This window comes from Anneissia japonica, unplaced genomic scaffold (assembly GCF_011630105.1).
Source record: "Anneissia japonica isolate Jap-2015-1 unplaced genomic scaffold, ASM1163010v1 scaffold287719_len1884721_cov185, whole genome shotgun sequence".
NCBI lineage: Eukaryota > Metazoa > Echinodermata > Crinoidea > Comatulida > Comatulidae > Anneissia > Anneissia japonica.
Window position 1 is genome coordinate 1257488 of NW_022715822.1, and position 14689 is coordinate 1272176.

Sequence of the window (14689 nt, forward strand, 5' to 3'; positions counted from 1 at the left end):
TATATATACTTATACTGCGCTATTTCCAGCGGATTCATAGCGCCAAATGTAGATAGGCCTATTATTATAGAAAGTTTAGTTGTATAAAATCAATTTTTAGATTATTTTACATTAGAAACATTTAGAGATTAACAAAAAGGGCAAAAAAAAATGGAAAAACTATAATTTCAGTTGATCTTTTTGATCTCATGGGATCTCTGGGATCTATTAAGTTCTGAGTTTTATAGCAATTATTTTTATCCATTTCCACCTAAAAGCTTTTTTTTTATGATTTCCATGTTTCAAGACCAAAAATGGTTGTTTCTCTCTGTATTTCCTATCCCGTTTCCCCACCAAAATACTCATGAACACACACATGATAAAATGTTACCTATCAGGAACGTTTAAAAAAATTTATTAGACTGTAAGGTGACACTTTGTCTTCTCAGGTAGGCCTACATATTGTCCTGCGATTTTTCCCCCTGCAAACTCCGATGATATTATACCTGTGCTTTTTTGTAGTATTAGATCTGTGATATGTTATTCCATGGAGGTATGGTTATTCATACCCCAACACCGATGTAAATCTGACAGCGATTGTTAACCGATATGTTTGTTTTTCCAACCCTACGTTTCGGTATATTTACGAGGTAACATTACACGTTATCTGGATATTTGAAGATATCACAAATACCTGGATATCCATCAGTAATGTTCTCATACGTACTAAATATCAGTCTAAATATAATTCTGAAAACTCATCATTATTGTGTTTACATAATTATATTTAGATCGAAATTGAGTACGCACGTTACATCATTTCTTTAATGGGGCATAGAGTGGAACGTTCGTGGGCGAACAGAAACGAGGTAATGTTGGTAAAATAATTGCACTCAAATTTCAGGGACCTGGGTTAATTCTGTCCAATATAAATTTCGTAATTCCAGAGAAGCAAGTACTTCACTCTCTTAAAATGATGTGTAATTTCATTAACAGTCAGTAATAAGTGATTTACTAAATTAAAAGACGCAACCTATACTTCATTTTTTATTTACATACATAAATTTTAGGAAGCTGGTACGTGAGAAAAACAGACGGTCTATTTACAGAAATAGAAAGACGAGTTTACGTCTTTTAAGTCCTTTTTACTCATTTTAGTTTTTATTTGTAAGTATGTTTTAGGCTTGACACACTTCTTAGTGCTAATGAAATTAACTTAAAGCCAACGAAAGTATAGTTATGATTTTTTTAAACACCATCACGTGCCATTATCAAATAATCAGTGTAGCAGACATAAACAAAAGATTACATCAACTAGATATACATACACGGGTTCAACAATCAATATAAAAATAGAAAACAAAAACAACAAAAAACCGATGCAACTTACTTGAACCTTTTTCGATCGCCAGAAACAGAACCAAAACAGTACATGCTATCAAGGTAACGAAGAGAAAGAAAAAGAGTTTTTTCTCAAGAGCAGTTCGTCTTGGACAGCACTGTCCGCTATGCCATATCTTCGGCTCATAGACCTGCCCGTCCTCGTCCATCGAATCTTGATTCCCCAATGGCGTTTTTGACTTCAGTGGCAAAAACTTCACTTCGTTGCCGTTGAGTTCAAACTCAGATCTAGGTAAAAGATTAAAAGTGAAACGGTTTGATATTATTAAAACGTTGAAGGTAGTCGGTTGTAATGTCTTCACCTTGTAAATAATTAAATGACAAGATCACTGATTGGAAATTAGCAATTTTGAGCTAACAAACTACCGTACACTGTAAAAACAGCGTAGAGGATTTAAACGCAAAGTTCCACGCAATGTTGTCCCGTCTTTGGTAACACGTTTAAAAACTAAACGTGTTTAGGCCCGTCCTAATGCGTTTAGGTTTCTGACGTGTTTAGTATTAGATGTGCTTAGGTATTTGGCATCATGATGTCGAATAAATAAGCACATTTTATGCTAAACACGTCAAGATCCTAGGCACATTCAAGTATATCTAAACACGTTTAGCTTTTAAACGTGTCACGCTGCTTTTACAATGTAAACAATAAGACTCTCAATAATAAAGGGTTATTGTAAATTTGAAATACGTAAAATAAACTCTTCTATAAAGTAACTAATCTGCCTTTGCTGCTTTCTTAAATAATCTGAATAATTCTTGTAATCATTTATCCTGACTTCTTAAATAAGTTCAAAATGTTCTTATATTTAAGAACCAAATACATTTAGATGCTGAATAATTATATAGGCCAATCATAACAATTCATTTATTTATATTCATTCATTTCTATAATAAAATACCTAATGTATTAAATTAATGTTTACATGTGAGGCAACAAAGAATTAAATTATAAATATCGTTGTAACATCCTCTTTAACAATTATAACATTCGCATTAATTCCAGTTTGACGTTCACACATCGTATTGAGCTTTCTATTTGCGCGACGACATGAATGTAGGACGGATTTAATCATCCGTGACCGTGCTGCGTCTCTGCACAACGTAGGTTCGGGCCAAAGAACGGCGTCCAATAATTCAGACGACACAAACGACAACTCAAAGTTCTCGCATTCCCAGATGACTCTACGTGACGTGATTACGTTTTAGATCGTTAAGCGTCGTCGAGCTATCAAAAGCTCCTTACTGTTTGCATAGTACACCTGTACTATCTTAGTCCTTGGTTTGAAGGGTTTAATTATGCACACTAATTAAATCAACGAACTTTATGCGTCTCACTGAATATTACATTGGTTTAACATTGGAAAGCCGTGGACAACTGAATTTTAATTAGCGATTAGATACAGAACAATGTTCGGTATCCCTACGTCCTTAATAAACGACATGAATCATGATTAATACACTAAAGTGGCTTACTAACGCATACTTCATAGTTGCGAGATAATTCTTAATAACGGCCAGTAAACAGCAAATAGATAAAAGTGGTCAAACAACAGGCGGCTTTAGATTTGCCATTCAACAAGCATAGAGTTAACCCGGTACATACTGAACGCCAGCTCGTGAGAGAATCACCTCAAGACTAGCAGAGAAAATGATCTTACCACCTTATTACAGTAGCCATTCATTTCAATAATTTTTGCAAGAGTAAACGCACTAATTGAGGGAATTGAGTGGAAATTAAAATCCTGACCTAAAATCTTGCGCAGTTTCAAAATTGAATTACAACCTTGAACAGTTTTAAATATTGCGGAAAGATTATCTGCGCAGTTTTAAAACCGCGCGAAGCCTAAAAACTCTGCACATTTAAAACAAATTGCTTGAATTTTCTAGTGTAATTTTGACGTTGTGCAAAGATTATCTGGGCAGTTGTAAAACAGCGCAAAGCCTCCAAGCTGCGCACATTTAAAATTGCAGGAATTTTCTAGTGCAATTTCGATGTTGCACAAACTACATTGTCTGCGCAGTTTTAAAACTGCGCAAAACTTCCAAACTGCGCATATGTACATATGTTGGCTTGTAATTAGTGCACAAACTGGATACACGAACACTAAGTCGACAAATGCAAAGACAGACTTCGTTGCTATTAACTTTCATTGTTTAAGTTCAGACTTACAATATAAAATGCATAAACGACAAGACAAACTAGAAAAGAAAATGCATAGTCATAGTATAATGTGATGAAACAGATGAAATGGAAAAGGACATAAATACAAGCAACCAATTTTAAGATTGGTAAAAAAGTGGAGACCAACAAAGTGCAGAGGAGAAGCTCTCGTGTGGTCAAATAGGCTTACTTACCTGGCGTAGATAAAGCGGACAATTTTTTTGAGATGCTCTGAGAGGTTTTAGAACGTATTATGCCCCAAGATGTTTTTCTCCCTGTATGATCTTACGAGTCGTGGTCGACGGGGGAAGGATTTACCTATCCAACGGAGGATTAATCCTCCTACGCACTTCCCCACCTGCGGTACCGTTACGATGTGCGTGACATGCGCAGTACTAACAATATGGCAAATTAAAGGCTTGCGGTAACTCGTGTTAGGAGGAGGTCATAGCAATTTAACAATGGCATAATTTGAGGCGTTGGAGAATCGATTACCAACATGTCAGATATATTGTGCACAGATTATTAGGTTCAGCAGTGTTGAAGAGCAATTATGTGGTTCTCAATCAAATATCAAGACTAGAGAAATAATGAACAGTATACGATTGACGAGGGTAGTTGTGAGGCGAATAAGAAAATGGTACGAAAACGTACTGATTTGTTTATATTAAACCTGGTTTCCTTAAAATCGCTACACTGTCGCTACAGCGTTTTAGTGCAATTGATGTATTGCGTAGCAGTCTCCCCGATTCGACCGACAAATCGTTTTTACCGAAAGCTGTCGGTGACAGCGGGTAACGATTGTATGGAAACAAAGCTTTAAATAAATTATAAAATTTTCATTTTTCATTTATACGTTTTCCATTCAATGGTAAATTCCCAATATTAAAAGAATAATAACTATAAGCTTACATCATTTTAAGAACATTTGATGTTTACGACACGAATCATGATATGCATTAGGGGTCTATTTATGGTCGTCACATATAATTAATGGTGATTTACATTATGCCAGCAATGATATAATATATGAATATTGATGATATAAGTTAGATATGATAATTCTGTATCGTATGTCATCTGTTGAGATATGTTTTTAAAAATTCATTAACAGCACACTTAAAATGCTGTAGCACAATAAAACAAACAAAAAATAAACGCAATTATGTTTTAGGCCAATAAATATACTACTGGGGAACAAATCTTTACGCTTGAGTATCTCGATGCATTTAATTATATGCAGTCCCCTCGCTAGCTTTTCAAAACGACACGATCAATGACTTTCCAATAAATTGACATGGTCCACGCGCTTCGTACGTGTTATACGACACTGTCAAGCGTTTCGTATCTCTGAACGCGTTACGTATGGTCGTTATCGATGGAGTATCCGAAAATTGATCATTTGGGAACCGCACAATCAAATGACTTTCTAAAGCAAATTTCCATGGTCCATGCGTTTATTTTCACCGTGCGTTATAATTTGACGGTATTTGCTTTCCATATCGTAACGCTATCATCTAGGCCTATCTATAAGAAATCTGAATTCGGTCGTGTTAAGTCATACATTTTAAGCTGACACGAACTAACGACTTTCCAACCCACAGCTCATTTGTTAATTACTGTACGACCTGTTTTGGTCTAACCCCAAGTCCACGAATTTCCTAAGTTTGTGACGCGTTAAGTAAAGTACTAACGTTTTTTTTTTTTTGTTTTTTTTTTTTTTGGTTTTTTTTTGTTTGCCCTGTATCAATAATATTTTGTTTGGTAAAGGGTGTGCAGTGGTGCGCCTTCCATATACAGTATTAAGATGCCTAAACATGTCCATGCAATGTACATTGACTCTTAAATAATGTATGAACAATCTGCAAGCCTAACCAAACTCTGACGTCATGAATTTTCACTGACTAACATTAATATTTAGGCCTATCATTTCTATGAATGTTGAAAATATTTTAAGAAGAGTTGAAAATCCGCGTGTTGCAATTGCCTGACCGCATTGTATTTTTCTCTCAACCATGGCAACAGGTCGCCAAGAGAAAATCTTTAAATGTCAGAATTATCTTTGAAATGTTGAGTCATAATACCAAAGATTATAATTTCACATTTTAGTCAAAATGTATTTGACACCTATTCAGTTGAATGAATTTAACCCTTCGTTGCGAATCATAGCATGGCAGTATGAACATGCACTACATTGAGCTGCTGTTTGTAAACATTTGGAGACAAAACTGACACAGCTTAACATATTGCAAGAGTAAGTCAACCAACGCGATCAAGCGTAGATCACGTATAGCCGGTGATGATAATAATAGTTACGGTGACGACGATATTTTTATCATGGTAATGAAGACGATAATAACAACAGCAACAACGACAAAAGCAGCAACAACAATAACAACAATAATATGTTTTTTTAAATATATACTGTAATAACTGTGAAGCGGCTCTAAAATGTTACCCGTATTTCTTCTATCAAGTGATTGTAGGCAACCAGGGAATTAACAGTGTAATTTCACTGTTCCATGAGGTAACATAATCAAATTACGGTACGTACTGCTCTGGAAGGATGAACATTCATTAAAAACCTGTCCGTAGTTTAAAGATGAACAAATAAAAATGTACAATTCTAATCTTCTTAATTAAATTATTTAACCGCATATATAAATTGTGATTACTAATTAAAACCTAAACCTGGTGTTGCCTACGTTGGTCGCCGGGAAAGCAGACTCTTGTGTTTGTGATTTTTGTTTTCTTTATTTGCTAGATTTTCTAGTGCAAAGTTTGCTTTTTAAAATTTCGTTCATGTTTATAATGCAATTTTATGAAGATATATTGTATATGAATCGACACTTACTGACAAATGCGAAAACTACAATACTTACATTTCCGATGTTCTTCCGTTTTTATGTGAACTTTTAAACATATTGACTGAGTATTCAACTCACCGCAGGTAGAAAACATTCAGTTGGTAATATGAAAGACGTCTTTAAAATTGATCCGTATTGCTTGCTATTTTTAGAAGAAAAATAACAATGGTATCAGTGAGTAGGCCTATTTTCTGAGTAAATGCTACGGACTCGTAGCTAGCTTCGACTGATTTGTCGCCTACCCGAGTTTACACAAGCGGCAATGCGACTTAGCTTGTCCGAGCGTCAATGGCCTAGCACAGTCTACACGCGCAAACGACTAAATACTCAATTGAACAGTGATAGCCAAGTGCATTTCTTATATTAGCAGAAAGCTGATTATTCTCGCACCGTTAACCTCGATGTTAAAGATGTCATTAACTCGTTGCGTGAAGACAATCAAACTGTCTAGATAAAGCGTTCCTCAGTGCTGTCAAACTCAGTACGTAAATACTTCACTCTAGTATTACATTGCAATAACCCTATTCGTTTTTTCCAGTAAAGTATGCGAAGCAATCATATACAAATGTAGAAATATTTCTGAGAACGAATTCATTTGTAGATTGAAATCGATACATTACATTATTTTGTTGACATGGGCCTACTTCTATGGTAAAATGATTGCGAACTGCCGACCATAAATCCATACGCCAATATTTTTCTCAAGTCTGATTGGTCAATGCGTGTAGTGTGTAAGTGCGTTGTAACGAACTTCATTACTACAATCTAGTTAAAGTGGAATTTTCACTATTTGTCATTACTACTTGGCGAGCTCGCCATCACCCGCATATTACCTGTTGAAATTCATGTAAACATCATATAATCGTACAATTACTAAACCTGGCTGTGTGGTACGGTCGACGGTAGCCTCACTTGCATTTACACGCATATGTCTACTGAGAACATACGAGAGACACTTTACACTGAGAGTGAAAATAGATATTGCATTTAATTATACTTCATATCGTTTAAATAAAAATTAGATACTTTCAGTTAGATGTTGTAACGTATCAATCTAGTTGGTACAATTTCACTTTGTATAGCGTTTTAAAAATGTGCGGATAATAAACACAAAATGACGTTCATGATCATTAAGGATATTAAAAGTGTAAGATTACGCGTATACGACTGTTCCCATCTAGGAAGGCCTTTAAATGATTTGAAATTATCACTTATTGTGATCATTCGTAATATAGTTGTTTGTATTTTCAACTAGTCGAAGATATAATCAACTAGTCATGGAAATATCCAACTAGAGTTGTCGATATCAACAAGACGTAGACATATTCAAAGTCGTGGACATATTCAACTACTCGTAAACAGATTCAACAAGTCCTGGATATAACTAAGCCAGCTCTTAATGTACAGCTAGTAACATAAAATAATTGAGTATAGTATAGAGAAAATGGGCAAATACGTCAACACATTCACAATGAGGACTGTCAAATACCTACAAAGTCTGCAAAGAAAATGATGCTTTGATCTCGATTCTACAAAATACCGTGAAGTGTCTATTGGATCTGTACTAGCAACGAAACAATGAACATAATACTTACCAAATTAAATGACTTCTACAAGAACCAGCTCTTTAAAACGCAATTGGTTTTCAGGGTAGATAAAGAATGCAGTGATGGGCATTTACTGATGCAACTCAAATGGTTTGACCAAAAGTCAAAAAGCGAACTTTATAGTTTATATCTGCTTTATTCGCCTGAAAGCCGCATAAGACCGTGTATACAGAAAATATTTATTCATGAGTATTATTAAGGGCAAAATACACACGGGTCTACCCAAAACCATCATTAATCTTGAACCACTCTACAATTCAAGATTCAGGATTCAAGATTTCATTTATTGTCATATACAAGTAATGTCTCGCTAATGAAGACCCATCTCAACAATTCTCCACCAGCGCATGAGTTCGTCAAAGAGAAAATGAAAAACTCTTCGCCTAATATTTATTACATTGTTTACACACACCGCTGCGATAGATGGGACAATCGAAGGTCTAAATATTAATTCCTGGGCCTACAAACAAGGCTCAAAGAACTCCATCTCTCTCTCTCTCTCTCTCCTATTTAGGATGTACACACTAATTACGAAGTCGGGTGTGCAGACGATTTGGTCCTAAATAGCTGGAAAGCAGAGATCGTCAGTACTGTACATTGTCAATACCATGTACATTGTTTTGAAAGAATTCGGTCTAGGCCCGGCAGATCAACTAGAGTAAAAAGGAAAGTATCACTATGGTATTACTGGCAAGAGTTAACTGATGGAGTGTACCCCAGCTTAATTTCCAAATTGGCAATACCAGCACACACAAGGAAATGCTTTAAAGTTTGCAATAACCACAACATATAGAATTCTTGCTGAGCCACAGAGCTTACCATGACTGGAGCTTATCAAAGTAGCATGAAACAGACGAGTTTGATGTTCCCTTTGGGAGGGACGATGGTCCACCACAGGTTACTCCCAGCAATTTGCTGGTACCAGCTGATAGAGCTGGGTAGACCATGGGTGACTGAAGCAATGTAGGCCTATATAAAGTGTCTTGCCCAAGGATACAAGCGAAATGCATTGAAGAATTGAAACCCCGACCGCGAGATGGTGGGGAAACCAAACCATTATACCACAGAAAATAGAACAGTTCTATTTTCTCTATGATTATACGTAACTATAAATTAAAGCATTTTTGATTTGTGCCTGCTGAGCACTCATACGTCGATAACGGCAGAATACATCATATATAAATTATATAAAATTAATTGCAGCGCGAATCAATAACGATAACGATAGAGTCGACAGATAAATTCATTGTATAATGTCATGGTTGATGATTATTTTCACTTAATGTCAACGCAGACGAAAGTAATAATTTTAGAACAGGATAAATTGTTCTTTTAAAGATAAATTAAATATTCATAAAAAAAATAACTGTCATTGTAATTTTTGTTTGATAATATTAAAATATATGGTTTTGTTTAATAAATATCTAGTGTAAATTTTCGTATACGTTTTGTCACTCTAATTCATTTACCGTGTGTTCGTACATTATGAAATCCATTCTTTTTGTATCAACGTATAATTGATATTCGATTTTGTTTTATTTTTTGTTCAAGCAAGAGTTAATCGTAACTGCGACTTAAGTATTTTCAATCTTATCTGATACTTGCTGGTATGAAAAAAGATACCTTAAAATGCACGCACGTGCAAGTTTGTACAGATGAGTTCGTGAATTCTATTTTCTTAGAAATATACGTTTTTCTTAGAAATATTGCATAACCCGGAAACAAAACAAACTTAATTAACGATAAATAAGGGATTTTTAAAAATTCATAAGTATGATATATTACTAGGCCTATCTTTGTTTCATGTTGCCAATATGGATATAAACGGTAGTTTACAATAGATCAAAACTGCTATGTCTTTTATTTAATTAAAAGTGGGTTAAACATAAGGTTTCTTGTCATCGCCGGCCACACTAAGCTTTATTAAGGAAATCTGCTAAAATCGTAACGCGAAATCATCAACGATGTATGAATTGCTGCGTGTTTCGTTTCGATATAACATGGCAAGATTAATGTGGACGACACATGCTGAAAATCTAATAGTTTTGCTGGGCCTAATACGCCAACAGGGAATTTTCATTAAGCTGGAATAATATTTCTAAGCATGAGAACGTGAGGACGAGATACTATCCAGAGAGTTGTTTATAGAAATGATTGTAATGGATGCGACATCACGGTTAATTCTCTCATCGCCCGGTAAAGTCAACCATGCATATGCAACCAATTGGACAATACATAAATGATCACTTGCTTTTCCTGCCCCAGCTAACATCACGAGGAAAATGTAAACTACAGATCACAGTAAAACATTCCTATGGTAAAATATTTTAATTAACCTACCAGAGAAAGAGAATGTATGATTGGCAAACTTTGGGTACAATTTTGCGACAGAGATGGCGCCCTTTACCGATTTGACGGCCAAAATTCTAGTCCGGAAAATATAATCTACGCTGACGATTAATAACAAGTAATACAAAAAATATTCTGATATGGACCAATCAACAGAAAGGTAACTGAAAAAAAAAATTGATTATCAACCATTTTGAATTACCGGTTAACGCATCATGGAACCTATGTTAGTATCCTTGAACAACTCATCAAACATCTCCATTAACAATTTGACGTCACGTGTATAGCCCAGTGGCGGATCCAGAAATTCGAATAGAGGGAGCCAGGGAGGGATTTTCACAGAACAAAATTTATGATTATGCCATCTCTAGATTGCCGGAAAAGGCATTCTCAGATTTGAATTTAAGTTTCTTTTACTCTCTACTTCTATACTTTGAAAAAATATAGTTGCGGGCTGCCCCCTTGAATCAACCACTGTAGAACTTTAACACTGCCCGGTTTGGAATGTCATTAAACATCCACTTTGAAACAAAACCACCTTCACAGACTTTTTCCAAAATAAATGTCAGTGAAATTGGTTTTAGTTTTTTTTAAATAAAATAATTTAAAGAATTCTTTTGTTGAAAGAATTAAGTATCAGTATAAGTTCACAACGTGCATTAAGGTGTGTACGGTTGTACCATAGGATCCAAAAATCGAGTTCAGGGGGTAGCGGAACGTACTCTGGGCATAGAAAGAAAGATATAATTTATCATCGACCACCGAGACTATGTACTGCGGCTTAGGATACTGTATTCTGAATTTCGGTTTTATTTATTATTATTAATATATATAGATATAAATATCAACAATATTATATTTTAATCAGCAAAGCTCATTTAGCTAAACGATTGTAATCACTGTTTATGTATTGAACTATATTTTAAGTAAGTAGCCCTTTCAGCTGCGCGCTAAACCTTGACGATCCTATTAGACATTCCTGGTTTAATTTTATTGCTAACCTCTTTTGTGTTTCTGCTATATTGGGACTTGAATGTAAGATATGACAACACACCTAATTCGGAAAAACGTTTAAGCATTGTGCAATATGGTCCATCAGTGAAGTCTTTTGGTAGAGCAAAGAATCTTCTTCCAGTAAACTGCCCCATTCACCACAAGAAGGACCCACTCGGAAGACTTCTTTGGGCTTAAAGAGATCAGCATCACGAAGGTCTCTTGGTCCTCGGTTCAATTCAATTCACTGCTCTCGTTTCAGCTAAATATATAACCAACTTTTATTTAAAAAGTATAGCTCAACCAAATACCATATACTGTACAGTTGTATTTTAAAGGGATAAATGCAAGTATAAAAAAAAATCATCTTTCGAGTGAGATAATAAATTTATTACTTTAACGGAATACTATTGATAAATAAATTACTCGTTGCAAATAGTTGTTTGAAAAGGCCTGGTTCTGGTTCTGACGGATAACGCCGACCTCCTAAGGACTCCAAAAGTGTATAACAGATGGGATAGAAATAGAATCCACTCCACCACAGTTTAGGACGCGCAGCGTTTCAACAAGTACAAGTTAAGGTATATGAATTAAATCCACTTAAAAAATTGTGAAGTCAATATTTCTGAAATATTAATACTTATTATGAATTATGAATGGTCAAAAGCCGGGTGACAAAGGGCCAGGTGCCAAAAGGACCGTACCTACGTTTAAGTGTTAATAATGGTGTTGTATCAACAAATTGCGAAATATTTGTTGAAAATCCATTATTTAAAATTATTCTTCCAAAGATCCTTCATGTAGGTTGTCCCTATTCAGTCGAAACACAAGGTCGTTCTTTTAAAGGCTATAAATCCAAGGCCTGCCCACAATTGGTAAATTAAGCAAATTGTGTGATTGTGTCAGTCTATCTGTACTACAATCAATCTGAAAATGGGAAGATAAACTCCAAAGAATGAATGACATGCGCGGCATATAGGCCTATCACCAGCAATCCCCGACTCAATGCATATGTAATCTACATTTACTAAAATACGTTGAACGCGAATACTAATTTCGGAGTTTCCTGGCAATTTTAATTGTTTTTGTTTTCTTTGGTTGACTTTTTGTTGTCTTCTTTCTTCTGAGATATTATTATTCTCCAATCACTTATCCACCATAATGTTCGTCTGTTATTCTATAATTATTTTATGTTCTACTATTGCCTGATATATTTAATTACAGTCTTCACCCGTCTACTGTATGATATATTATTGTCTAATATTATTTATTATCGTCTGCTCACTTCTGACTAATTCACTCATCGAAGTATGACACTACTCTAAATTATGAAGAACGCTGTTAGATAACGTCTTCAGCTGGCGATATATAATTTCGTCATGTTTTATCATCGTCTGCTTTTTTCAATTATTGTCTACTCACTTTTGACTATTTCAATCTACACTATTCTAAATCATGAAGAATGCTATTAGTTAACCGTCTTCATCAGATGATAATGATTTCATCATGTTTTAAAAATAACATATTTATTTTTATAAAACATGCATACGTCACTGAGAGCCGCCTGGAATAATTTTCTTATATTGAACTCCGGTCAGATGTTTTGTTTTATTCTGGTAAATAATGCGAGAACGCTTTTTATAGCCTAACTTTAAGCTAATGAAATTATGTTCAGATTTACTGTAAGAAGCCTTACGTTTGTAAATTCGTTAAAAATAGACACATGGATTATAATGCATGACGTAGGCCTAATATATTATTAAAATCATATTTATTATAACTTTATCTAACCACCATAGATAATGGATAATCTGGAAGTACTCAATATGGTAAACCCATCAACAAAAATCTGACAAGTGCACAAGCATTGAGAAATGATACAATTAAGAACAGAATAAGATGCAGCCGAGGCGGAGAAGTCGTTAACTACCCTCTTATACACATCTAGATGTGTATAAGAGACAGATATAGAAACGCTCACACACGCAGGGCCTAAGTAGAGCTTTGTTTAAACTAGAAACTAAGGTTACGTAAAAAAAATAAATGGGCCTGTACTAAGATATTAGCGGAGTTCATTCATCACTTGGGGCCAAAACCATAATGACTCGGACAGGTGTTATGTAGTGACGTTGAATTTCCTCCAGGTATCTTGAGTACTGTCAGTTAAACTTTTGTACATGACTGCAGTAGGTGAAATTAAGAACTATTTCTTCAGAATTTACATTCAAAGTGTAGAGTTTACAGAACTTGGATAAAAAAAATTAAAGTGGTGAACTACTATTACTATTAATATTCTCGTTAAACTGTGCTACACAGTTATTAGCTTAATTTAATCGCGTAAATTACAACTTCTACGTACAGCAGGATATAAATAAATATGTAAAGCTTTTAAACGAAACACGCTTACAGATTGACGCTGATTCAGCTGGACCACGTGATTGGAATTCGAGTATCTTAAAAAAGATTGACATTTAAATCCTTTTCAAAGATTGTGTTTTATCGTCCTCAAGTTTTTATTCATCATTATAATACCCTGATGCGTTTTTTTAAGAAGAAGCCTATTAAAACCAAAACTTAGTCAATGACACAATACTTGAAATTTTTTCTCGACGGATCATAAAACTCGCGTGAACTCAGGTCCCTTTAAACTACTGTGCTATGCACACCCACAACGAAAAAAAAAAGACAATAGGAAAAAAAAACTCAGCATATAGTGATATACGTTCAATGTCATGGACCTAGTATGAGTTAGTCAAAGTTTGTCAATGGCACAATACTTACAATTGATTCTCGATCGATCAGAAAACTCGTGAGAACTTAGGTCCCGTTAAACTATTGTGCTATGAAAATCGTCAACGAAAAAAAAAAAAAAAACAATAGAAAAAAACTCAGCATAGTGATAGACGTTCAATATCCACCGTGGACCTACTATGAGTTAGTCAATGTTAGTCAATGGCACAATACTTAAAATTGCTTCTCAACGGATCACAAAACTCGTGTGAACTCAGGTCCCGTTAAACTACCGTGTTACACACACCCACAAAAAAAAAACACAAAACAAAAAAAACAAACAAAAAAACAAACAAAAGAAACAAAAAAAAAAAAAATCAGAACAAAATTTAAAAAAACAATAGAAGAAAACGATACAGCACAGCGATAGGCGTATCCACCACAGACTTAGGCTACTATTTCCAAGGTACAGCTCCTCTGAATGATTATATTTGTTTACAGATATCTAGATACAAAACAATTAGGTTATCTATAGCCCTACTTGGAACCAAAATAAATTGTGGTATTATTTACCTGCCTTGGTTGAACACTGTGCTTATGTT

General features: G+C 34.8%; 1 protein-coding gene across 1 annotated transcript in view; it reads right to left on the minus strand.

Moving 5' to 3' along the window:
- Nucleotides 1-14689, minus strand: part of LOC117109378 (membrane metallo-endopeptidase-like 1) — a 38586-nt gene that overhangs the window by 23427 nt on the left and 470 nt on the right. The window contains exons 2-3 of the mRNA XM_033251689.1: nt 6424-6550; nt 1370-1608 (exon numbers count right to left, since the gene is read on the minus strand). Of these exons, the coding sequence (XP_033107580.1) occupies nt 1370-1608; nt 6424-6464 (280 nt within the window). The 5' untranslated portion in view covers nt 6465-6550. The remainder of the gene's footprint in view (nt 1-1369; nt 1609-6423; nt 6551-14689) is intronic.